The sequence below is a fragment of the Cuculus canorus genome, chromosome 3 (assembly GCF_017976375.1).
Source record: "Cuculus canorus isolate bCucCan1 chromosome 3, bCucCan1.pri, whole genome shotgun sequence".
In the NCBI taxonomy this organism is placed as follows: domain Eukaryota; kingdom Metazoa; phylum Chordata; class Aves; order Cuculiformes; family Cuculidae; genus Cuculus; species Cuculus canorus.
In genome coordinates, this window is record NC_071403.1 from 96,235,248 (window position 1) to 96,263,165 (window position 27,918).

At 38.9% G+C, this 27,918-nt stretch overlaps 1 protein-coding gene across 6 annotated transcripts; it reads right to left on the reverse strand.

Moving 5' to 3' along the window:
- Positions 1-368: 368 nt before the first annotated feature.
- Positions 369-27,869, reverse strand: RCOR3 (REST corepressor 3). 6 transcript variants are annotated; one of them, XM_054061028.1, is made up of 12 exons: positions 27,611-27,869; positions 26,849-26,905; positions 21,074-21,151; positions 19,101-19,153; positions 17,235-17,396; positions 16,754-16,878; positions 15,200-15,278; positions 12,004-12,222; positions 10,276-10,353; positions 9,454-9,511; positions 3,823-4,064; positions 369-3,394 (listed from the first exon to the last, which is right to left on the reverse strand). In XM_054061028.1, exons 1-12 carry the CDS (start codon positions 27,750-27,752, stop codon positions 3,050-3,052), a joined length of 1,638 nt encoding a protein of 545 aa, XP_053917003.1. In that variant the 5' UTR covers positions 27,753-27,869; the 3' UTR covers positions 369-3,049. The 6 variants fall into 6 exon arrangements, with proteins under 6 accessions (XP_053917003.1, XP_053917002.1, XP_053917008.1 ...); XM_054061027.1 differs by having other exon boundaries at positions 15,182-15,278; XM_054061033.1 differs by lacking the exon at positions 3,823-4,064.
- Between the last annotated feature and the right edge of the window lie 49 nt (positions 27,870-27,918).

A 27,918-nucleotide genomic window follows, 5' to 3' on the forward strand; every position in this document is an offset into this window, starting at 1 on the left:
TGCTTAACTTCATACTTATTCTGATTTAAAGTGCAACAATTAAATCTGATAGTTCTTGTACATCCATATTTTGCAAGTGCTGTTCCTAGATGACATGTCGTTCAGATTATGCCTTGCATTTGTAAAATTTGTCATTTTTTAGTACCATTTTGCTTTATTAACTAAAATAAACTGTACAAAAAGCTGTAGAGTTACATTAGCTTTGAACAATGTAGAATGAACAATGTTCTCTGCCAAACTTTAGTGTGCAAACATTTTACATTTTTTAAAGTGACAAAATTAAGCCAACCTTGAAGTCAGAGTTCATGACTACATCACAAAACAGGAGACCAGATACGGCAAAAGAAATTCCCCACCGAAATCAACACCATTGTATAATTTTATTTCTAATTCTTAAAAAAATATAAATGAATTTAGAAGAGAATCACAGTATAAGGGCCCTAACATATTAGACTATTACAAGGTACATAAAAATAGAAGACACAGATTTCTTTGAAACTTTAATCCTTTGATTAAGCAGCAAGCATATCACTCTCCAGGCAAACACTGCTTAAAACAAACCCTACCCCCCAAAACAGGACGTGCAAACTGTATGCACATATTCTGCAAAGCACACAATAAAGACATTTTGCTATGTACATACTTATTTAGTACTACAAATGCTAGGAGTTCCCTACTGTGTGCTACAGTGTATGTAAATTAAGAAAGACTACCTATCTCTGACCCTCCCTCCCCCTTCAAAAACAGCACCTTTGCCCAGTTATAGACTATTTAAACAAGATTCAACGGAATTACAAGGTACTGAACAGTTTTATAGCAGTTGGTGGTGGCCAACTGTACTGCAACACCCAACATTCTGCATACTGAAGCCTATCAACAAGAGACGAGACAAAAATTAGCAAAGGTACAATACACACACCCGGGAGACTCAATGCTAAAAAAAAAAAAAAAGTAAAGGAAAAAAGAAATCCTGAAGATGTATCTTATCACTGTTAACAATTAAACTGAGATACTTAGGATGTACCAGATTGGTTTCATATCAATTTTAAAGACTGGAGAGCAGCCAGATTTGTGTGTAGCTGGTGAGGGGACACTTAGGATGGCCAGAGCACAAGTTTCGGTGACCACAAATTCCCTGGTGCTTGTTTTACAATGCTGCTTTTCTTAGACAAGAGGTCACCTGATGCTCAGGCAGTGGCTAGGCACCTACTCTGATCCTAAGGAAAAACTGTAAGAATGACCTTTTGCACAAGACTTCAGCACGCCAGAGAAAGCTGTTCAGAAAGAAAAAAAAAATCTCAAGTTTGATCTGAAAATATTTGTAAATGAAGAACTAAACCATAAAGATCAACACCTTAACTGCAAGTCAGGCCACTGCTATTGAACTTCCATACCAGATTTACAAAAGAAATAGGATCCGATGCTACAAGAACTTCCCTTTGCACATAAAAAAATACTTTAGCCGGCTGCTAAAGTGATCGCTAGACCATCCAATTTATCTGTGAAAAAGCTTAGGGAGAGCACATTCCATTTTAAATAAAGTATTATTTTAGTCAAGAGCAAATCTAGTTAAGAACAGAATAGATTTAAAAGGATTTAAATACACCATTTCAGCTATCAGCAAAACTAATTTTCTAAATATGGCAGTCGCCATGAACATTATTACATAGTCAAGAATGCAGTTATTTTTCAATAGCTTGATTCGGATCACACAGTTTCAAACAGTGCTAATCAAATTTCCTGCCTGGTTTACTTGGCAGGTGGAGGCATCTACTTTAAAAAAACAAAACAAAAGAAAAACCAAACCAACCCCTCTCCGCCAAAAAACCCAAAACAATCCGCCCCCAAAACAATGCTGGCCATAAATCAAGGTTTCAGACAAGAAAACCATTCAATCTTCTAAAATTTGAAAGCAATAATTCATACCCAAATACTTAGTCAATAAAACAAAACAAACAAAAAATCCCAAATAGTCTCAACCCAGCTACTCGCCTCCACCAGAAATAGCAGCAATTGGAGAGAATCAGTCAACAGTAAGACTGGGCTGGCAGTGGTAAACTTTACTGCCACAATATTCTACTACCATCAGCAGTGGTAGTAGAATATATTTCCCTCATGAATTCTTAGGCAAGATACCCATGATCTAACATACGTGAACTGCAGACTGCCATTTTCAGAGGAATGAAATTCTACCGTACTTAAGTTAGAAGAATTAGTGGAATAGCAAATTATATTAATGATTCTTGCTGTATGGCTCCTCTCCTTGTCATGCCCCTGGGTGGTGAAGTTGCTGCCTCTCTCTCCACCCCAGCCCAAAAGATATTGCAGCAGGAAACTGGACTCCTGTTTTCAATTCACTCCTATGAGTAGAACACGCATGAGATTTGGTAATTTTGGTACAACAGCTCATTGAGTCTTCAGAATACTCTTTCAGAGGAGTATTTAATAAGACAGTACCTTTTTAAACAACAAAAATTGTTCAGTGAAAAACATGAAGAAACACATTTTACAAGTGCGTGAAATGCTTCTACTGTTATCTAAACAGGGCCAAGAATTCTGAACCTAAGGCCATTATTTTTTTTTTTGCACTAAAAATTAAAAAAAAAATTCACATACACAAGAAAACCCAACGCTACATTTAAGTCTCCTACAATATTACCTATTCCTAGATTTGCCAGACTACTTTCCTGCAGTTAGATGCTTGACTACAAAGAACTGTAATAAAATAAATAGAGTAAAAATCAGTTAAACAAAATCTTGGTGTGTTGAACATTTATTCATTTATGAAGTTAGCTTCCTTCAACAGTTATTCAAATAGAGGAGGGCTGTATCGTAGGCATTGTTCTGCTGTACAAGTCTTCGACATAAAAATATTTTTATACAGGTGGTCATTCACGTGGTTCCGTTTCTAGTTATTAGCTTGCTCCTCTGTAAAACTACGGGTATCTGTGAAGGCTTGCTCTTGTCTCCCCTTCATTATTTGGAAAAAAAAAAGTACATCGATAGAATTTTTCAAATGTAGGAGTTAGCATAATTCTGCTTTATTTCTTCAGTGCAGAGTGGATTGAGATTCTGTCTGAATTCCAATAAGCGAGGGTGGCTGCTGGCCGCTAACGGTGGTTAACGCTGGCCTTGGGTTTAGACGAGGAGGCATGGAATTAGCTGGGCGGATGAGTGGTGGGGGAGGCTGATTTAGAGTCGGCCTTGGCTGAATAAATCGCGCCTGCTGTTGAAGTGGCGGAGGCTGACGATGGAGAGCAGGAGCAGCAGGAAGCGCAGGACGAAGTAACGGGGGTGGCTGGTTTAAAGTTGCCATGGGAGCAGTAGGTGCTGGAGCAGATGCCTGTGCTGGAGGTGAAGGGCCTAAACACTGAGTGGCCGGAGTGCTTTGTGCCTGCACAAAGGACAAAGACAAGACCGCATGAACAGCCATCCCAGCCACAACACGATGCAGTTGGGCTGCCATTGTCCACTACACAGGAAACGGCATTTAAAAAATAAAACCAAACAACTGAGAAGTTACTGAAAAGAAATGACCAACCAAAACATTATAGACAGCAGAACTAAAAATACTTATGAAGCAAGAGTCTTCTTCTAGAACAAGAACTGTATTTTAACAATAAAACAGTAACGTGATCATCACTATGAAAGGTGCAGTCCTGCTCCCAGCTGGTTAACGACATTGGCTGAAATTCTATGCAAGCTCATCATCATTCTTTAGAATGTGGTTGCCACTCCACACCAGTTAACCTTACATTATATCACTAAATAAAATGCTGTTCCTCAACCCATGCTTACTTATTTCTGGTACACAAAACACACCTCATCTTCTTCATCAGTGCTCTTTCCTGATGGCACATTAGAAGTATTTTTTGTGTCCTCCCCTAAAGCAGAAGCATCACCATTAGAAGCCAGGGTTCCTTGTTCCGCTTCCCATTCCTGCAATACCTCCTCTAAGTTAAACCGACGCCTGTAGTTTACAAAGAAGTTCTTCACTTGGCCAACAGTCTTGTTGCCAATTACATCTGCAATAGCTTGAAAATCTTTACCATATTTTCGGACACCTGGAAGGCAAAGTAAATAACATAGCTGTGAAGAATCAGTCAGACACAGCTACGTTTGATGTATTTATAGAGAGAACCTATGGGACCTACAAACCAAGGACTTGCTAATTAGGAGGACTTCTCAATTAGGAGAAGGCCTCAATTTCCATTAAAACAAGATATTTTTTAATTGCACAGCTATCAACATACAAATCAAGAACTTTAATAAAAGGTCATTACCCGGTCTTCTTAAAGATCCTGGCTTATTCACCAAGCCTCCCAACCTAAAACCGCAGAGATCTGTCCTCTGACAAATAAAGTTAATCCTTCAGTGTGCTTGCAGTAAAGGCAGAAGTCCAAGACAAGTTCAAGATGGGACAGGGAGGGTGACCGAGCATGTGCGTACAGCTGTAAACAGGGTATAACACTAGAAACGTCAAGTGACTAACATTGACAGCTTCTACAGCTCCCCGCAGTGCCAGCTGCACGCAGATGTTTCTTGGACCCGCAACCTGTGCTAGAGGGCAGAGGGCAGTAGCTACTGGATCAAGCACAGGACCAAACAGAAGGGCACAGTTACATTAAGTCACGATATACTGCTCATTCCTATACTTGTGACATGCTCTACTGAGGCTACAAAGAGCAAATGGCAAGCATTCACCCAACAAAGTGTTTTTAAAGCTTTCATTCACCGTTTGAGAGGGGTGGAACAATCTGGGGGTTTGAGACAAGCACCCTAGGGAACGTAAATAAACAGAAGCTACCGATGTCTGTTTATAAGACAGCCCAGCACAAACCTCCAGGATCAAATCGACCACCAAGAAGCAACACGACAGAAGATCTTTGCATCATTCTTTTCATTAATTTTCATACTGACATTAGTAGGTTACTTTTGTTCACAAGCACTTCACAAGAAAATCCCAACATGTACTTTTTAAAGTTCTAAAACAACATTTGCATATAACACCAAAAAAACCCCAAACCCTTGAGTACAACATGTCATAATTTTTAACCTAAAATTGAAATTATACCCTAAATATAACTGACAGAAAATCAATAAACTTTAGTTTATCTGTCTAGTTCCTCCTCTCTCCTGCTTAAGAAAAAAATCCACAAACTATCCAACATCCTAGAACAAAACTTTTAGCTGCACAAAGTGTACATTTAATCGCAAGTATCCAAAAGTTTAAAGATTAAAAGAAATGACAGATTTATTCCAGACTGAGTAAACAGAAGACTAATTTTTTGCCCTCAGCTATGCACGAGTGAATCACAATTTGACTTCTTCTGTGAAGCTCCTGATAACTGAACTAATTCAGAATATATTACAGTGCTTAGAGGACAGGCACTCTGTCTCATTACAGGAAAAGAAATGTATGCCTGATTTCATGCCTCACTTCAGAAAGTGAAGCAAAGGATTCAGAAAGTGAGACTTGTTTCAAATCTGAGAGCCATGTTTCTTTTCAACTTAATTGTGAAGAGTATGACCTTCAGCTTGTTCTGCTCTCTTCTATTTTCTTCATTAATAGGCACTTCTGATGCAGTAATGTATGCTCACTGCAATTTAAGAGAAAAGTTCAGCTCTGGGATAGTAACAATTACTGTAGCTGAAGCTGATGTTTCAACTGTCAAGAGCCTAGCTACATTATTTAAGATCTTTTCTGGGGCATATAAAAGAACCCAACCATTCTGACTGCAAGAACCTTGAAAAGAAAACGAAGGGACCTAGCAGAGCCACGTGGGAGGGCATGTATCTAGGCAAAGCAAAGGGATTTGGCTCTGCACTTTATCAGTTGTACAAGCTATCAGCTACACTCCTTAAAAGCTGTCTGCACCCACAGAATACTCCCTCCTTTGATTGCTCTATCATTACCACTTTTACCAATTTGTAATGATCATTAAATGTCCACTGCAACATATCTAACATCCTGTATAATTAATCAAGAGAACAAAATGCCCAGCAGAACAAAGCACATTTTTGTTCGAAAAATAATTCAGTCTTCTAGTGACTGTAGCCTTTTCTGTTACTATGCTGTCTAAATTTCTTCCTTCCCCTTAAATGGCAAAACAACTGAGCCTGTTCACTAACTTCAACTAAAGTTGTCAAAAATAAGGTCTTAAAGCCTGTTTCCATGCAAACAACTTGAAAGCAGTGTATTTTGCTTTCACTGAGAACCCAACTATAAGAAACTTCTAAAAAGCCCAACACTTTCTTAGTTAGCTACACACAGCACTACTCCTTTTGGATTCCTTTCAGTGTTATCTAGCATCACCACAATGACTTCTACGCAATGATGTAGCAAAACCTTTCAAGCTGTATCAGAAACAGAGGAAGTTCAATACATGTTTATGACAGTTTTATACATAAGGTGCTGGCATATCTGTAAGAGTTTATGCCAACCCATTACCCCTTTCAAATTGGTGCACATCACTTACACATGCTTATACAAATTCTGTGCTAAACATCACCCAAATTATTTCTCAAGTGTTTAAACTGTTATTCAATAAGAATATTTTCATTAGGTTGCTGAAAGTGAAGCTCAAAAAAGATGACTGCATAACCTCACATGTATGAATGTCTTTCTCGCAGCTCATTTGAAAGTAGTCCTGATCGTGGGAATCCTTCAAACTCTTGCAACTCACCCAGTTGCAAAGGTGCACTTGAACAAGTGCATGCTCACTACTAAAATGTTTTACCTTGAATGTCTAACGCAGAGAAACTCATAAATCCAAATTTGATGCTGTCTACACTGCTTAAGTTGTGTGGCAGAGCAAACACTAAGAGACACACAAAACATTAGCCTGGATCCAAAGCAATATAATACAAGCACTACAATGAAGCAGAAATCGTTCATGGCAACCTCTGGGTTATGACAGCTGCAGTTTCGCTGTGATGGGATCACAGTGCCCCTGGCAACTACCCTATGTAGGGTTAGATCCTGGTTGTCCCAACAATTTTCCACTGCAATGCCATGAAAATACTGTGCTCCTTTTCAATTCAAATTTTGTTGCCTTGAAGAAGTCTTAAGGCACTTTTGTAATTGTGATTTTGATATGGCTGAGATTTTTGTTTGAAAATATGAACATGCTCATACATTTCTATAAAATGTATTTCCATAAAATTTGTAACTTAAGCTATTCTTAAGTGATGAACTAGCCCACTATGTTAAAAAAAAACTATTCAGACAAAGTTGAACAGTAACCTGATAAATTAGACTGTAAAAAATTGTCTCAGAGATCATAAGTCTGAGTCCACAACCCCACTGCAGGCAGCCACACTGCTTTAAAAAGGTTACTAACTCAGCTCTGCTTTAAGGTGTGTTTTTTAATCATCATCTTTTGAGTTACTGCCAATCTCTACAGATTAGCCCATAGATGACAAGGGTCTTTTCATGTTTAGGAAAACCCATACCAAAACTATATTACTGCAGATTATATTTTTGATTGCCATGGTTTGATTTAATGTCTGAATTCAAGTGAACAAATCACAGAAGTGCCACCTACCTGCTCACTGCTTATGACTTCTGTAGAATTATTAAAAGCACATGCCAAAATGTATCAATACAGAAAATGTACAATTTTAAATGTACAAACTAAATGTCTTCATGCTCAAGTCAACTTCCAAGTTCAACCCTAACACGCATTATGGTAGCTTTTAGCATAGCGACCATGGATACTTCCTTCTAAAAACAGTCACGGCAAAAGACAGCATGGCTCCTTTGTCTACCTGCTCAAGCAATTATCTCGAAGCAAGAGATCAGGGTCCTTAGCCTGACGGATGAGAGGTTAATACTACAGCACTCTCTTTCCAGGAGGGAGACTTTACTATTGGGCAACAGGTAAGGAGTGATAATAATAATACTTTGTTCCTGGTGTCAGGGCTCTCTCCCATCTCCATTTTGTACAGGAAGGGGACTAAAAAGGAAATAATACATATAAGAAGTACATCTAAGTTCAATGAAAACAGCTTTCTTCCAGAAGGCCTGATTTCCTATCCGATGCTGAAATAATGAGGCTGACTACCTTTATAAGAAACAAAACATTCCCTGGAGAAGAGACTAGAAGGCTAGAACTCTTCCCCCAAGGAGTCATCACCTCATTCTCTTCTGCCCATGCTCCAGTTTTATGATTTACCTTGTCAGCCATAATTCCACATCTTAACAAAAGCTAAATGCATTCTTGTTGCTTCCCAAACCAATGCTTAGTGAAAGCTCCAATAACTGAACTACGAAAATGCAAGATGGTTTGAACCCTTTCATGCTAAGGCAGGCACAATAAACCTAGACTTTCCCTGTTTCTCAAGCAAGCATTCTACCTACTAGACTATCACATCAAAGACGGGCATCTCATTCAGTTGCATTTGGGAAGAAAATAAAAAAAAGTGACCATGTCAGCAAGACCAAGGATGAACTTAGGACAGAAAATGGTTTGGAGATGCAAATCCCAGTCTGAGGCATGTAAGTTGAGAGGCATGACTTCAGACACACCATGTGTGTCAGCATTTCCATCCACACATCCAAATAATTTTAGTTCCAGTCATCTGGCTAATAATTACTAGGAATGGCACACCTGACAACTTTACAGTTATCCAACTGAAGGTTTATACTAAAATTCAGACTTTCGTTTTAAATGTGAAGAATACAGTGAAATAAAGCAGTGTGTACAACTGAGCTGATTATACTGTCTTAAAAAAGATGATCCATAGAAATGAGTATATAGTGTTTTCAAGACAGCATTAGGCTTTCCAGATGTTTCCCTTGCATGTTCCTTGATTAGGCAGTGCATAGTAAAGCAAGACAAGAGCCAGTTTTTCTTCATATAAAAGAATTAATTGCAAATCAGCTGTACCAATAGCCTGCTAGGAAATGTTTTTTCTCCAATAAGACTGTCAAGTACCCATATCCAGCTCTTCAGACTCTTAAAAGGCCTCCACTGGGTAGATATCTGCTCTTTTACTCCCTCATGAGCAGAGAAACATAACTGTAGAGCAGATTTACTTCTGCTTTTTCCTATTTAATAATATGGAGAGATTTCTTGAGTATTTGCTTCAAATTTTATTACTTCAGTCTTCCACTTTAGAGAAATCCAAGTAAGGTGAGTTAGAAGATGATTGACGGAACTTTTTGGTACTACTACCGTTGTTAAACCCAGCTTGGAACTAGATGATCTTTAAGGCCCCTTCCAACCCAAACTATTCTATGAGTCTACGATTTAATATTGGTAACTGAAAGACTAGTGTCATGTCCTTGCATGAATGCCCTAAATAGTCCCACTAGTTTTGCTGTTTTCCCAGTGACTTCCCTGTAAGTCCTGCTAAAGTTTAGCTTTTCATTAGAAACACAAATAAAAGTCAGAGTACCTCTTCAAACCCTTTGCATCAGATTTCAAGTTGCTTCTACTATTAACATACCTTGTACTGCAAGAAGCTGCTCTTCTGTGGTCCAACGGGCATTGATTTTCTGATTAGACTATTAAAATTAGAAAAACAGCATAAAAATCATAAAGATGTTTCAACAGCTGCAAAATATCTGAGCATCAGAATGTGTTTCACTTGCACTATATTTCACAACGCAGGTTAAAACCTCTCACTTATAAGTCATAAACCTGTAGATTAAGAGTGCTTTCATGAAGAAGTAGTAGCATTTAAGATTTGTGTTTAGAACTACACCAATAATTTCTCCTCTGTTTTATTGCAGTGCATATATATCACAACATATGCACAAGCTAATTATGTTTATGCAGACAGAACTGGTGTTCATAGTTACACTTATCTAAACTACTGGGATTTGGTTTCTGGAGTGTTTTGCATTCACATTATGTTTTATATTCAAGCCTTTAAAACAAGCAAAAAGAGAACTTCAGTAGTAATAAATAATTCACTTCAGATGCGCAAATGTACATATAGTCATGTTTCCACACAGGATATAGAATTTACTGCTAGCAATCCATATATTTACTTTTAATCAGAAAAAGCTCCATACATCAGGGCTCAATTTCAGCTCCCTACTGTTATGATCAGACATGACATTTCAGGTTTTTTTCTGCTCCTTTATTCAGCCAGTTGCCATAAAAAAAGCCTACCATTAATTTCTTGTAAAGAAGCCAGACTCACCCTGGATCCTGTTTAAGCTGCTGCTGAAATGCAAACACTATACTGCAGCAAAATACATTTCTGTAGTTTCCCACTAACACAACAGCAAAGCCACGAGTTCTAATATTTATTCTGATTTACCTCAGGAGGTTTGAATTCTTCAATCCCGCCTTCCATTTTCTGTTTAAGTGCACTGTTTACTTGCTTAGCATTTTGAACCTTGGTCAAAAACAACAAAGTTAATCAGCTCCACAAAGAAAGTTGGTCACTTTACACATATATCTTCACTAGGATTGCCACAAGTGTACCTCCTAAGTTAGAAAGAGAAATATTACGGTTTAAGGCTTCACTACTTTTAACTGTTTAAAAAAAAATTTAAAAATACAGCACAGTTCACTATGGAAAGAAAAATATTTAAGCCAGACTTTCAAAAGAGCAGTTTGTCTGCAGGAATATTAAAAGTAGGACATAAAAAGCAAGATATGAAGATGATGCATATGCTCTTGAAGGAGAATGGAGAATATTCTAGACACAAAACTTGGTTCTTAGAAATCTAAGTGAAATGTACTACACACATTAATTTCTTCCTTCTCCAAAAAGCACTTTGGAAAAAAAAATAAAATTATGAGTTGTTTCCAGTTAGTTCCTTTTGGCAGACTGTTTTTTATTGACCTTAGATCATCATCCTTTAAGGGTGTCTCTTGAAGTGATTTCAAATATTAAAATAAAGTATCTTAAGTCTATGAAAGGGAGAGAGCTTCCAAATCGTACATATACATATCTATTAACCATTAAAACCCGACAGTGATGCACGTAAGGTAACATAGGTAAGAAAATAGTTTTGCATACTACGATGCACAGCTATTACAAGTGTTCTTAAGTACGGACACAAAAGTAGACAACTCAGTGGGAGATTCCAAAGGCTGCATCTCTGAGATCACTGCAAGAAAAAAAGAGAAACAGAACCTCAAGGCTGTAACTCACCTACACTTAGCCTAAGAGTGAAACCCACCTATGCTATTTAGCCCCAGAGTCCTGCTGTGACAGAAAGAAGCATATATTTCTCCTGTAAAAGAATACAAGGAAGCAAAATCCCTACGAAACTTTTTCCACTCCACGATTTTGCAACATGGCAGTTCTTAGCAGTCTATAAGCAGGAAGAAATTCCAAGAGATAAGCCTTGATTTGTAGTACCATGGCTCCTAGAAAGCAAGCATGCATATACTGCTGTACACCCTTAGAAGCTGAATGGATTCTGTGTTTCAACTTTAAGTGTCAAAAAGTAACTTCTTCATGCAAAGGACGCAGGCAATTGTCCTCTTAAAGGTAAAGACTACAAAGCTTTTCTAAATTTAGTAAGAATTAGAAAGCTCATCAATTCAAATAGAGAAATAACTAGACCCACGATTTACGCCCAGCTATACTTTCATGGTATCTGGGGAAGGACATCCTGAAAAACAGCTACAATTTTAAGCAAGCATAACAAATGCAACTTTCTCTGCTTCATTGGTCTTATTCTCACTTGTCACACAAATACTTTTAACAAAAGCTAAAAAAAAAAAAAATTACTAAAATGTAACTTCGTCATTCTCCTGTCCCAAATCTGCAATACTGTTTTCATGCCATACTCTCCCCCCTTTTTTTAAAGGAAGTCATCTTCTTTCATGTTATCCACATGAGTAGATGAACATAAAAAACAAAACCAAAGAATAGCTAGTCAGCTAGTGTTCAGCATTTCTGGTAACTGTGTAACAAAATTAGGAAGACTCACATCAAAGAAGTTTCAGAATCTTCACAGATAATCTTCAAAATCATTACAATCAGAACAATCTGAGATGAAAACAAAACAAAACCAATAACCCATGGTACCTGTCGCTTTAACGAGATTAGTTCCATATCCAGCTGTCTAAGAATTGTGTTGGCTGCATTGGGACTACAGGAAACAGCTATGACATCTTCCTGGGTCAGGTACATGCCTTTTGGTGGACGGCATTTGGAACGCTGAGAATGGTGGCGATGCTGCAAGCTCTGATACTCTCTTCTACCCAGACCTATTTTGCTGGTCTGAACAGGCTGCTCATTATTGCCCTTTAATTTACAAGAAATAAATCATTAAAGAATAACAGTATATTGTATGCAACTTTATTAAAGTATCACATAACATTCTAATGCCATACATCCTCGCTGCATGTAGTATCCAAACTAAGTCTTGCAGATGAGCTGATGGAGCATACGAGTCATTTGCTTAAGCCTGCATTAGTCTTAGAAGTCAGTTTTCAACCTCTTTTTTCTTTTTAACATGACTGAAAATACAATAAATGGTATAGAAATGACAGTCTGAATACTGTGAAAGAGAGCAAAACTCGAGAACCTCTTACATAAACCGAGGGTAAAGCATATATGTAAATTTTACATGCTTAAACCAAGCAATCAGTGAATTCACACATTTATTTTTGGTCAGATATGACGAGTTCGGGTAAAGATCAGGGGAGAAGAATGAGTGAAAGTCAACCATGGGGGCAAGAATGTGAGATGCCACTTTTCCCTACTGCAAGCACTCTTAACTTGGAAAGTGAAGGGATTTGTCTTGGGAAGGGATTTGAGATTTGGAAGAGAGGATGGATTTACTTTTCTAGTCATAAAAATCCATGTAATTTAGCAAACTTAAGCCTATGGTGTTTGCTGTTTTGAAGTGGAATAGGATAGCAAAGAGGAGATGCAATCTTTGTAACTGTTGTTCTGGTGTGTTTGGACACTTAAAAAATTCAGCTTTGTCCGAAATTGGCATTGCTGCACAACAGCTAATCTGCATGTATGTGACTCCCATAAAGCAACCAGGTAGGTTCCCTACAGACCAAGAGTGGAGAAACAAAAACTACTTTTCCTGCAAGGATCTTCGAATTCAAAGCAATGTTAAATATCAGAACAGATATGGGATTCAAGCTTTTTGCTACTTCAAGGAGCTCCCTACTGCTCCTCCCTGCTGCCATCTATACAGGTTAAGAGGAGGTGGTCATCTGGTCGCAGTGAAGAGAAAACAAATCGCAGCAGCCATTATTATTATGTTCTGTAGCACTAGTACAGATTAGCAAGCAATATTTTGCTCTGCTATGCTTGACCTTCCGTCACATCTTCTTCCCAGTTAATGTAATGTCTTAATCCAGTACACAGACTTCATAGAGGCAAGCTCAAAAGCACTTAAGATTTTTAAGCGCTTCTTGCTTTAAGCAAGAAGATATTTGCTTTACCTTGGAAAGTTGATACACAGCCTTACAATTCTGACATCTAAAAATCTGAAGGTTAAGTTTATTTCTGGCCCACTTATACTATTTGTTTTTTAGTTCTGAGTTGCTCTTTTGATAAAAAATTCACAGTTCCTGTCTGTTCAATCTGGATTTGAAGTTAAAAATATTCTCTCTAGCTTTTGTCTTGCCAAGCTAGAGTTTGACTCGTTTTAGTTTTCTCTAGTAACAGAAAGTTCTCATTGCTCTGTGTTCAGGTAGCCTATTCAATGTATATTTTACTTAGGAAGTGAAAGTATGCAAATCCTATTTTGTGATATTAGATCACAAAATTATCTTATGTAGATCCCACTGGCTCATCAGAAACTGCAAACCCATTTGACCTGTTCCGAGAACTCTATGAACATACTACTTTCATTCTGGACTGTGTGTAGTGATTCGAACAATAACTAAGGAAAGTAAACTGAACAAAATAGCCCTTATTTGGAAGTATGTTAGCAGCAACTCAAATGAAGAGCTTGCATGAACATTTACAACAGGAGAATAAAAAGTAAAGATGTTAATTATTAGACCTTGTGCCATTTCAAGTTCTAAAAAACATATCCTCGCACGTTAAAAAAAATTAAAATCTCAAAACTCTTTTACAGAAAGGTGTGATTGTCCTGTTTTGTTTCTCCTAAGGCAGTTAGATAAATACATTGGAGGTCACTGCAAAGCTGAGAATGGAATCTAAATCTATCAGTCTCTTAGAGTAATTTTTTGGTGAAACCACAAAATTATACTAGTAATCCTAGATACCACTTCCTGGGAATGTTGAAGTTTTACACTACTTCTGCCTCCTATTCTCAAAAAGCATGAATTCTACCATTTCAGGAAAATCACAAATGCATCAAGTTGATCAAGGAACAAATCTTGTAGTGAGGTGGGCGTTGGTCTCTTTTACCAAGTAACAAGTGATAGGACAAGAGGAAACGACCTGAAGTTGCACCAGAGGAGATTTAGACTAGATATTAGGAAATACTATTTCACTGAAAAGATTGTCAAGCACTGTAACAGGCTGCCCAGGGAAGTGGTCGAGTCACCATTCATGTAGATGTGGTGCTTAGGGACATGGTTTAGTGGTAGACTCGGCAGCTTTAGGTATATGCTTGGACTCAATGATCTTAAAGGTCTTTTCCAACCTAAACAATTATGTGATACTGTTTACACACAACTGTTTTTCTAGTTTTGTTCAGTTTAACAAAAGAACCTCCCAAAAAAAACCAAAACCTGAACATACCTCAAACACAGCACTCGTCTGTAAAGCTAACACTAAGTGCTCATTAGAGGAGACAAAAATGTTTTTCTCTACATTTATTAGTAGAAAGCATCTCAATAAAGCCACATATTAGTTGAAATGCATAACCTCACTATGGCTTTGAAAGAACAAAAAAGTTGTTCTTGGAAAAATGTAATTTAATTTTAAAATGCAAAGAAAACATTTAGTTTCCAATAATTCACAACCAGTAAAACTGTAAACATTAACAAAAGAGAGGTGAGAGAATGTTGATTTACCAGGTAGCGATAACATATAGTTCTCATAAAACCTGGGGATCTCTCGGCAGAGATTGAAGGTAATGAGGGATGCAGTTATGTCCACAGAATGGCAAAACTATATGATAAAATTCTGTTTCAATCAGAAGATGTCAAGACCTTGATCACTTTAAAACCCTGTGAATTCAGCAGGCTACAAGCTAAACCTCTTTAGTACAAGTCATATTCTTCATAGTAACATATTCACAGAAAACAAACAAACTGACATTCACCGTTAAGCTATCTGTTACCTCCTTTTTGGCTTCTTTTTTGGGATCATAATCACTATCATTTCCATCCATTGGATGAGCTTCTTCTACGTCATCATCACTGAGGACAGATGATAAGAAGCTGGTTATTTTATCTACTTTTTAACGTCAAATATAATTATGCGTCAGGGTTAAAACAAAATTATCTGCTCCAAAATTTCTACTCCAAGTATATGGCATCTCAAGGTTATTGGTATTTTTCAAATGACAGCTACTGCAAACATATTTCCTTTATTAAATTCTAATAATTATTATGCTTAACAAGCAATCGTCAATTGTAGCTTCAAAGTTACTTTAAGCAGTGCTGGTACTGCTGCCGAAAAATTTCATGTCGCCTTTCTTCAACTCAACCACTTGCACCAGCATGAACACTTACACTGTCAACTATACCAAGGCTTTCATTTGCCATGTTACTTTTAATAGACCAATTCTCAAACCACTGCACCAGGTATATGATTAAACCTGTGTCGAACTCTGTAGGGAGCAAAAGGGGACAGTATAATATGGGAAAACACTGTATTGCTTTTTCACCAAAATGCTCTTGATCTAGCTACTGAGGGTAGGGAAGAATGAAATCTGCTGAATTGTCAAAGAGAAAAGGTTGAAAAGATAACAGCCAGTTTAGCCGAGTAAAATCCAATCATTCACACAATTTCTGAACAAGTGAATATAAAAAAAAAACTCCAATAAAAAAATATAGATATTACAAAAAGAAACCCAAAATGCTGAATTAGAAGCATTTCCTTCTGTAATTATTCAGGTACAGGGTCACGAATTTTAGATTTCAGGAGTTCTTTTCAATAACATAATTAAATAGGCCCTCTTGCTAGGCAACTTTCTGTAGATGTAAAATCATTCTTTCCATGACTATGTTACCTATACATTCAACAAATTAAATCACTTTTAAAAAAGTACAAGTTAATACTCAAGTGTGCTAAATGCAATATTATTTAATTTCATAGTAACTACAGGAAACATCATTCCCTTCTATCTAAGACAATGTTAAACTACTTTGAACTCTAATTCACTTTGACTGACAGCACTTCTAAGTCTCCTAAAATAAGATTTATATTTATATAAAGTTTTGTTATAAAATGGTACTTGGGTATTCTAATTGCCACAGCTCTTTCAGTTTTAATTCCATTCCAGTTCAAAAAAAACTGAACAGACATAAAACCTTCATGTCCAGAAACCCCACCCACCCACCAAAACACTCTCCTACCCACACAGTAATACAGGATTAGTCTTAAATCAAGCATTATTTCTAAATCATATCCCCAGACTTCAGATTTTTTGAACCCTTGTTTTTACAGTTATCCATTAAAGCACTCAAGCATGTTATTACAACTCACACCTACTGGAGTGATATAGTTTTTAAAGCACAGGTACCAAACCCCTAGCTAAAAGCAGAGATGTCACAGCAGATGCTCAAACCTTAAAACAGGGTTCACACTGAAATCACATTGGCTGGAAATTACCATTTCTACCTAGAAAGACTTCGGTCTCTGGTTAGCTCCTTAGGAATATAGAACTTACCTATCACCTTGATTATTTCTGTTAGCCAGTTTACGCGCCTGCCGATCCATCAAACTTGTCCTAGAGCGAGTTTTTTTCCAAGAATAGTAATATTTTACAAGGCTTGCAATAGTTTTGTCTGGAAGCTAGAAAAATTAATTAACATTATTAATACTTTTAAAAATTAAAATTCCACTCAAGATTATAATTCTGCTCTATTTACAATCACCTTTATCCGAGTATATTAAAGGCATGGATGAGATGGAAAGGAGGGATGTATTTCATATACCTTTTTAAAAAATGGGGAGGGGGCAAAGACTGCTTTTATTAGAGTGAAAAAGCTATAGGTCCAAGAGACATGATGAGATTAAATTAAATCTTATATTCAAGGTTGTTCCTCAAGCTTTTACACACAAATCAACATGAAATTTTAGCCCAACAGGAGCCTTCGTTCTAAGAGCATCGGAACTGTTTAATACTTCTGATGAAAATATTACTTTACCATTTGCTGGATCCTGTGGAAGCTCTTTCCATGGAAGCTAAATGCTTGTTCAAATAGAACTTTATCTTCAACTGTCCATTCATCAGGGAAAGGAGTGAAGTTAGGGAGATCCGCAAGGGACTTCTCAATATTGTGTTTATGCCAAAACAACATGCCGAGGGCCTTTGAAAAGAAATAGTCCCTTTTTGGATTTAGTCAACTTTCTAAAATGTTGAAACAAGTTAAATAAGAAAACATGATTTATTTGTTCAAAATAAAACTTGACTACCAGAACCCCTTCTCAAAATGTATTTACAGTTTTATTGGCTATGTGCTATAGGTTACAGAGTTCTCTTTTGAGAAAATATGAAAAGCGAGCACATCTGTACTCTATTAAATCTATGAAAGCTAGACAATTAAAGGTTGGCATGGCAGCATTAATTCTGAACTAACATGAACTGGGCTGATACGCTCAAATCTGACCTGCCTTCTTTCTTTACAAGCATGTATCTCCTACACAGTTTCTTATAGGTCTTCAGGCCCACTCAAAAAAAAGAAAATAAAAATACTTTTCAGCAACCAGAGGATCATCTAAAATGGAAGCCTGACAGTTCAGTGTAAGAGCGGTCTTTCTACAACTCTCCAATCCACAAATAACAGCACAGCCACTTCCATGTCATGTGCACCTAATAAGAACTGAAATTTAAGCACATTTTCTTACATAATTTCATTTCTTCATATTCTCAGAAGAATTTTACACTGATTAGACTTTCTGCCAAAGGATCCATAACAGATCTGATGCCAAGCCTGGCATGGGAATTGGGAAATGCAATCCGCTCAGTTTCAACTATACAGTCCAGACACAATCACTAGTTATTCATCAGTTCTCCAAGCCACCAATTTCACATCTTCTATTAACCTGGACATAGTAAACCTCTTTTCTTGTTAAAATGGCAAGTGACAAGCACTTCTTGCAAGGATAATTTCTATTTTGCTGTGAACAGTCTACAAATATTTTGTACCAGAAGTTGTTTTGAAAATTAGTCTTTTTTGTAAACTTATTTTGAGATCACTCAGTTCCTTCTCTTCCCTGACAAAAGCCACACCATAAACAAACATCACCAAACTGCAGGTCTTCTGGACATCATAACACCGGCAACCTCTTTTTCAGATAGCAGTTGACTACCAAGACTACTGCAAGTTTCCACCCCCCAAAAACTTGACCATACACCTTATTTCCACTTGCACACCAAATTTCTTTCGCAAGCGGCAATCTCACTTTTACATAAATTGGTTAATTTATGAAGAAAACTGCAATAAGACTAAGTGCAGACCAGCAAAGATTTATCCTGTACTTTTCACAGGACGGTGACTAAAGGTTATTAAAAAAATGAACTTGTTTGTTACTTTCAAGCCTAGACCTTGATTCCTTTTTTCCTGCCTCTGAAAAAACGCTCAAAGTTGGTTTGCCTCTTTTTTTTTTTAATATGCAAGAAACATTTCCAGTGCTGTCCCTACGGTAATCAGTGGTTCAAAACTGTACCATATTTTAATTCTAATATTAAACATCAAATTTGTAATCTGCTTTCCTAAGAAATTCTTTAGCTAAATATACACACGCAATTGCATGACATGCCCAGTGTATCAAGAAACATACCGAACCTTTCAAAAGTGCACATTACAAGCTGAGCATGTCATGAAAACAAAGAGCTCAATCTTTTGCAGAGAATCCAGACCACAACTGTATGCAGGTCCATTTAACTGCAGTGTTTGCTGCCGTGCCTGAAGAGAAACAGCGTTAATTAATGGCAACCAAGGGAAAAAGAGTTGTGTTATACTTTTTTATAAAAAAATCCTCTAAATGAGCACTCATTTCATAGCACTTACCTGTTCCACATTGTATCCATGTTTTTCCTTTGCTATTGCTATATATTCATCCACTGTAACAAAGCAATGTCAGAATTATTCTTTAGTACTTGTAGTTCTGCTATAAGGTGAACAGAATTAGCCATCTAACATGGGGAAACAATCTTCCTGTGCTTTTAAACACTGCATAGGCCCAGGTCCCGCAAAACATTAAATATATTCATAGCTTTATTAATAATAAACAAACTCACTGATTTTAAACTGTCGTTTAATTTTATAAACTTTTTACACAACCTAATTATCAGTGAAAAAGATGTTTTCTTATACATTTTTATGACAACTAAGCCACATGGCTCAATAATTTACTCATTTAAATCAGAAACTATTTGGTTATTGAAAGGCTATGTCTTCTTGGAGTCCAGTGCTAAGAACACAGACATGCTTGGGGAGAGGTGCAGACACCTGGTTTAGTTTTAAACTTAACTACTTCTAATGTTCGTATTCCCAAACATGTTAAAAATTAATGTAAACAGATCCTAAATCAAGGACTATGCAAAACTTCAATATTAATATTGTTTTCCAAGACCAACATTAATTTTAACCATGGTATGAAGTCAGTTTTCAATAAAGAATATGAAAATTCAATAATTAAGTCATCAAATTCACCAATATTTTTTAAATCATATTTGGCCATACTAGAGTTGGCTTTGAGTTGAATGCTTTCCATCATTTTGCAATTAAGTCCTCCTACTTTTGATCTTCAATAGGCATTTTTTTATTTCTAAAGAAACAAACTCTTCCCATTCACCTTCTACAGCTCATAATAAAGTGGTGACTAAATATGGTTGAAAGGAAGCATGATTGAGAAAAGGAAATAATTACATCCTCATTATTCAAGTGGACCAGTGATGTCCTTCCCATGAACTGTTGCAGTAAAGTTAATTGTACTTTAAAGGAATGAAGAAAAAATTTAATAACCACAGTTGTACAGTGTTTTGTTTTCATCTGTTCTGCAGTGGTAGAAGCTATGTTCTCTCAAATGTAGAAGGACACAAACCTCTAACTACTAGTAACATGTAGAAACTGCTGAGCACCAGGTTCTCGTGACTGCATTCTCAAAGTTTACTCTGCTTTACTACATATCTGAAATTCTAGCATCGGGGGCAGGCTTAAACTAGATTAAACAGGTAATCGATCACATTTGATCAGAAGAATCCTGCATGTCAGGTCACTTTTGAAGGGAGAAAATGTTCAGTTTTCCTGAGCATTCCTCTAGAACTCGGCCTCAACACATCTTTTCTGAATTTAGCCTGGAGAAGAGGAAGCTGAGGGGCAACCTAATTGCTCTCTACAACTGCCTAAAAGGAAGTAGTAGTGAGGTTGGTGCTGGTCTCTTCTCCCAAATAAGAAGTGATAGGATGAGAGGAAATGGCCCCAAGTTGCATAAGAGGAGGTTTAGACTGGATATTAGGAAAAATTCTTTACTGAAAGCACAGTGAAGCATTGCAACAGCCCCCCAGGGAAGTAGAGTCACTGTCCCTGGAGGTGTTCAAAGAACAAGTAGATGTGGCGCTTTGGGACATGGTTTAGTAGGCATGGTGGTGTTGGTCTGACGGCTGGACTTGATGATCTTAGAGGTCTTTTCCAACCCTAATGATTCTATAGTTTATCCACTACAACCCCTTCTCCTTGAAATTTAGAGCAGCAAGTTCCTCATGTTTAGATGTTTTACTCTTTTATTAATAACTAAAAGTTTCAGACACTAATGATACAATGCAGTCAGTGCAATCTGAAACATGAACTTAACTAGAAAATAAGAAAAGGCAATCTTTCCTTTCCCTGGAGCTCTCTAAATAAAATAATGAGAGAAGATTTCTGTTTAGTTTTCTAATTTACAGTTTTACTGTGTGCAAAATAAAGAGCAAACAGGCACACCAGAAACAATTATCTAGGTATACTTAAGCATTCAAATTCCCAAGCAGGGAAGGACTTACACTTGGCATCTGGAATATTATGATACGGAGACCATACAAGCATCCCTCCATTATCTTTATCAGTATATTTCGTGGCACCTGTAAGAAAATATTGAAGTCTTAGTATTTACAAATATAATCTAGAGAACAACTACTCAAGGAACAGTAAGTAAAAGTCAACAATATCAAGAAGTCCAGCCCAGCTACTAAGGTGAGTGGAAAAAAAAAAAATCACGAATTCTACATTATTTCCTTAAGACATCAGATAGCTGAATTTGAACGCCACTCTTATGAGCTTCAATTATAACTGGATGTTAGACAAGATCCTGGTTACCACAATTGGTACACTAACAAGCATTGCTAAAGTTGCCATGGATGCAAAATTTAGAGTTACTTGTTGAAACCATCCACCAGAAGCTATGATTATCTATTAGTACGCTAACATTTATCACTACCATAGGAGTTATAAGAATCTATTGTATTAATTTAGGCTTCCTTAAAATCCAGAAACCCATGAGACAGCAAGTCTTGATCCTTCCAGCAAGGAACTACACTAACAACTATGCCAGAAACAGTTCTGTTAATCATCTCTCTCTCTAGTTTTGATTTTCACAGCCATGTAATTTTGATACTCATAGCCAACCAAATTGTGTGTCTGCAGAAAGTAGTTAGGTGTAAAAATCATCTTTTTTTAGTTGGTTGGGGGTTTTTTGGAAGGTATGGGGATTTGGGGTCTTTTTTTTTGTCCTTCACCTCCACAAGGTAGCAAGGGAAGCAATCCAAGTTACCCAGCCTACCAGGAGGACACAGCAATATTTGCACTACTGATGCAACTTCATAAGAGCCTTTTATTTTTAAAAACACTCTGTAAAAGAAAAGGAAACTCCCAGTACTAGAGAAGTATTAACAAATAGTCACTTTTCATTAATATTTGACAAGTGTATGCTACTACATAAAGACTCTTACAATCTATTTGTTTACAACAGTTTATCTCACTAAGACATTGCTCAACAACTGGAGCATTTGCACTTGTGTCAGTATGAATTCCTTGGGGAATCAGTCTCAGAGGAACTTGCCTTGCATCCTTCTTGGAGAAGGATAGGGGTTTTTTTAATTCAGTGAAACAAATAACTTCTCACTCCATTTTAAGCTTCCACTCTTTATATTTAGGTTCTATATCTTGTTGAAGGAAAGAAATCAATGCTTTGGAAGAGAACAACTTAATGCTTTCTAATTATGTACTATGTTTTGTTCTTTTCCCCTCTTTAGTTTGGCAGTGTTTTGTATTTGATATCATCTTCGCAATCTTTAGATCTGTTGTGATTGTGGATTTGAAGACCAGTTAATTAGAAAAAACTCAAGTGTCTTCCAGAATGAGATGTGCAAGACAGATAACCTAAATGCACTGTAAACTCTGTTACAAGTTAAAAATGTACATGCATTCATAAAGCACCAGAGTACTAAACTCTGTAAAGGTTTTCGTATATAAGAACAAATTCCTTACGGTAACATTCTACTTTAGAATAAAAAAAGCATGCCATTTGTAGCCACTAGGACCACAGTATTCCATGGAGAATAATGCAAACAGGTTACAGGCACAACATTTCTCTTGTCCACTTAGTTTTTATCACTGGTAAATGCCTGGTGCCCTGTACTCTGCTCCTTAACTAAAAGATGAAGAGGAAACAGGACCACTACAGAATGCATCAGATTTTCAGGTTGTGAGCAAGACACATCTAAACTTAACATCAGTATACCCTCAGTTCTTCTTTCAAAACCACAAACAAACAAAAAAACAGACAGCTGCAGACAAGTGGATATCACGGATATTGTCAGCTATTGACTATTAAAGTATTAAACTGAAAAATACTGCAGGAGGTCACATATGCAGTGATACTCCCTTACTGAGATGCCACCATCATCTGACTAATGAGCATCTCCCACCAGAATACCCCTTTATGGAGCAGAGCTGTATCTCCTGCAAGAATCAGATGACTGTTTACCTTCAGGTGGCACCTTCACACTGCCAAAAGGAAAGCAAGGATGACAAAGGAAAGATGGGATGCCTACAGGTAGGCCTGCATTCAAAGGAAGGCATCCTGTCCTCAATACAAGAGGCCTATAGCTACAGCAGAGGGATCTCTCCATCTCCATATGCAGGACCATGACATCCCTTTATGAAGAAAGCTTCTTGCCCTTTGTGCCCTAAATATGCAAGTCAGTAGGACTTGTCCCCTTCAAAGGCTGTGCTGTATCTCAAGGGCAACTTGATCTTTATCTGCAAGATCCATTCTCATTATGGACAGTGGCTGGAAATACCAGGCAACACATTAACCAAAGAATGTTAGAAGAGCAAAGTTGTAAGCCAGAAAGGAAGAGGAAGACCTTGAGCTACATCAAGCTTTCCCCTGCCCAAACGCCACATTCAAGCCATGTAGGAAAAGGTTTCTATACTTCAGCTGCTGTGCTCCACTGCTTAGAAAAAAGACACCACTTAGAAAAAGACTGAAGAAGACCCACAAGCAATCCACTCCCCACTGTTTCCAAAGAAACTGTAGCAGCAAACTGACACTTTATCTAAATTTCAGCTTAGCATTAGAAGATGCTGTTCTGTACACGACTAAGTACTCAGAATAAAATGAAACTCTGGAAGCATACAAGTCTTACAAGAGTATTCTGGGACAACATGGCAATTTAAAAGTATCCTGTTTTCCAGCGTGTGTACTACTACCATCTATTTAAGACGAAGCTTTGCATGTAGGAACAGAACCACAGAAACTTAACAGGAGGAAGAACTAAATTTCTAAAACAAAGGACAGGAAAACTTAAAAATAAATAAGCAAATTAATAAATAAAAAGTCAGAGAATATGAGGACAGATGGCATGGAATAAATAGAAAACTATATATACTACACCACACCATTTAGTAATTTAAGAAAGCCTGCTTTCATACAGGAAAACTAAACGGAGAAAAGTTGTTAGGATATACACAGAAATGGTATTCATAAGTGACTTTAGAAGGCAAGTACTTCAGCATGAATTAAGCAAAATACATACTAAAGCCTTCGCCAAGTAGAGTAAAGTAGTAGAGTAAAGTTGAGTAGAGTAAAACTTCTCTGGCAGTAATCTCACACATGGACGACATGACAGTATGGTGCATCTCCACTGATGGCATTCTCCAGTACTTTTTCCAAGAGAATGCCAACAGCCTTAGTTCTGCCACATCTAGAGGCAGGCCACCTTTGGTTTTGCCACATCTATAGGTGGGCCAGAAAGTACAAGGAGAAAATTTTGCCTCAAGAATAAAGTACTGTAGGAAGACCAGCAGGAACAAACAAAAATCTACAGTGCAGGAGATGCTTTATCAACTCAGTAAATTAGGTAAGGAGACACAGGATTTTTGTTATATTAAAATTATTTTTTTGCAGTGCAAAAATTTGTCTCATCTCAGTAATATCTAGTGACAATTAAAACCGCTATTTCCCTTACAGTTCTGCCTGAAGACTTGCTTGTAAAGAGGGGATGGTGAGGAAGGGGTAAGGAAGAAGTATGTTTAAACTCACTTCTCCTAATTGTTGCTTCCAACCACAACCCATTTCTTCCAACAGACACTGACAAACAGTGGATTCACTTTTTCTTTAAACAATTTCTTATTTTATACATGAACTAAAGTTAAAAAAATGCTTACCATTCAAGTTCACCAGAACTTGAATCAGGAATATTTTGTTCCTCAATGTATTGCTTATAAATATTTTTAAGCCCAACCTAAGGGAGGCCAAAGGACTGGTATTTATTCTACTTATTTTAGTATTCAGTGTGTGTATCAGAGGGCTGACTATCCATCTTAGACTTCTATCTAGTTTCATCTGCCACTGAATTCCCTTCTCCCACTCATTTGTTCTAAGAGAGTTAACAAAACAGCTCGCAAAGTACTGTAAATGAACACACATTCTAAGGTATCTAGTAAATCCTAAAAAAAAAAAAGCATTAAAACAATTCCAAGAAGAACAAGCGCTGAAGTTAGTCAATTAGACACAGTGGCCTATGTCCATATATACAAATCTAGAAATAAGATGGAGCATCTGTGACAATGTTTGCTACAAAAAAAAGTAATCTAAGTGTAACTATGATAAGAGCATAGCTTTTGGCCCAGCATTAGGACTGTTTCTAATCATGCCTCAAGATTAATCAGAAAAAAAATAAACCAAAAAGCATGAGATCTCTTCAGACAACCAATCTGCTAACATGGTAAGTATGCATTGCACTTCTATGCTTTATGGACCTTTTATTAAAAAAATGTTTTCTAAGACTTAGGTATTCAAAAAAATACTATCTTCTTGCGCTAATAATGAAACTGCACACAGTAAGAACAGTATTACACATTATGTGCCTTACACGAGGCTTATTAAAGATTTCCATCATTAAAATTAAGGGAGTATATATTAATCCAAATTATTAGGGAAAGGAGCATCAATTGAATTCCACGTCCCAGGAATGCTTAGGAGCTCTAAAGAGTCTGGTTATAAGAGAACATAAAATGAGTTCCGCAGTTACAAACACAATGATGCTATCGCATACATAGTTTACAAAATTGAAACCACAGAACCTCAGTTGTCCTATAAGGGGTAAACGGTTCTTTTAATCAAAAGAAAAACAAACACTACGTGTTTTTCTAATTTAAGTGACCTGTAGGAAAAACAAGCTCAGGCTGCACGTTAGAAATTATCATTTTTATTTATTTTTACGTAGGCAATGTAAAAAGAAAGGGTGTAAACGGTTAGTCTTATTAACAAAGAGACCTAGACTACGCGCTCCTTTCTAGGGGAAAGGCATTCCCTTATGCCAAGATCATGCATCCATTTAATCCCACCCTCCCCCTTTCTTTCCCTCGGCCTTTTCTTTGGCCTGTGGGGACGTGCGCCCATCAAGAGGGGCTCTCTCCAGCTTTAGGAGGCACTATGTGAGAAGCTCTGGCCCAATCCTCTTCCGGTAGGAAATCATCTGACACGAATGGAGCCTGTTTGGAGAACAGGAAAGTAGATAGGCTTCATCTGACCACTCCAGCCAAACTGATCAACGCTCCTATGGTCTCAGCGGAGTAAAGGCAAGACAGCGTTCCGGCAATTAACTTGCTAAAACCGAGTACCAGGCTATGCGATCGTACCCAGTGTTCCCCGGGGTTGAGGGGGGGGGGGGGAAGCGAGGAAGGCGGAGGAGATCAGCCTGGAAGAACGAGGCTACTCCAGCACACAAACCCGGCATCAGGAGTTTCCCACCAGGCGCATCTTCCTTCCACCCGGCTCCGCTCCCCTTGGGCGCATCCCTCCCCACCCTCGCCCGAGCGCATCCATCACCCCTCGCCTAAAGGGTTTTAAATCACCTTTCTTAGCTATTTTAAATCACCTTTATTAGCTATTATCGCGAGGTGGGGAGCATCCAACCTTTTTTTTTTTTTTCCTGTCTCTCTCCCGAAGGATCCACATAATAGGTCTGATAACGAAGTGAAAAATCCCAATCCTCCCCCTCCGCGACCCCCCGACCCCCGTTTTTCCTCCTCGGGAGCAGGGAGAGCAGATGCTGCCCCTGCCAGCCTCCCGGGATCGCCCACACAAAGGCTCCACCAGCAGCATCCATCCCACCCCGCCGCCGGACCCAGCCAGCCCTCCCTCCTCGGGAGATGGCAGGTTACAGCAGGGAGAAAAAAATAATAAATAAATAAACCCCCAAAAAATAATTAAAAAAAAAAAGGCAAAAAAAACACACCAAAAAAAAAAAAAGCAGAAAAAGCGATTTTACCGGGTTCGAAGTCAGGAATGCGCGCCTGGTATTCCGCTCCGACCCTCATTCCTACATCTGCAACGTAAAAAGCAGGGAGGGAGGAAAGGAGGGAGGGGGGTGGGAAGAAGGAATTAGCGGCTCCGGTGTCCCCGGGCGCCGTCCCAGCCACCGCCGTGCGGCGGGAGGGGACGCCGGTCGCGCCGCCCGGGAGCCCCCGCCCCCCCCGCCCGGGATTAAAGCCCCGGCGACCGCCAGGGAGAGGAGGGGGAGTTTTTTATTTCAGCGGAACAATGGGGACGGCGGCGGCTCCCGAGAGACACTCCCCATCGTTAAGCACGGCGGGGCCGCCCGGCAGCCGCGGGGACGCGCCGCGCGCTCCCGACAGCCCCCTCCCCCTCCATGCCAGCCCCGCTCCGCGCCTCCCCCACGCCATACAGAGGCGCGGAGGCAGCGGCCGCCCCGGCTCCCGGCAGGGAGATCGGCTCCACTCGCCTCGGCCCAAGCGGGTTCGGCTCAACTCGGGCCGGTCCGGCCCTACTCGGGCCCATTCAGTTCTACTCGGCTCTACTCGGGCCGGGCCAGTTCGGCTCCACTCGGGCCGGTTCGGCTCCACTCGGCTCCACTCGAGCCAGTTTGGCTCCACTCGGACCGAGGGGCTTCGGCTCTGCTCGGGCCGGGCCGGTTCGGCTCTGCTTGCCGCGCCTCCCGCCGCCCCCGCCCCCCTCTCCCTCCCTCCCTCCCGCGCCGGCGGGGCGGCCCGGGCCGTCCCCAGGCTCGCACCGTGCTCGTCGCCACTGTCCCCGCCGCCGCTCTCCGGCTCCGAGTAGTGCCCGTTGGAGGGGCTGCTGCTCTTGGTGCCGTTGGGGGCTGCCCGGCTCTTGCCCCCTAAGAGCTCCACTCCCTTCTCCATCATGCCCGGCATGTCAGGGCTTGGCAGGGTGGGGGTGGAGGGTAAAGGAGGGAGCGCAGGAGAGCGGCAGCAGCGCGGGCTGCCGTGGGGGGGGGAAGTTAATACGGAGCCGCCATATTGCCCCCTCCCCGCCCCCCCCTCGGGCCGCCGCCGCGCCGGCACCTCCTCCCCCCCCCCA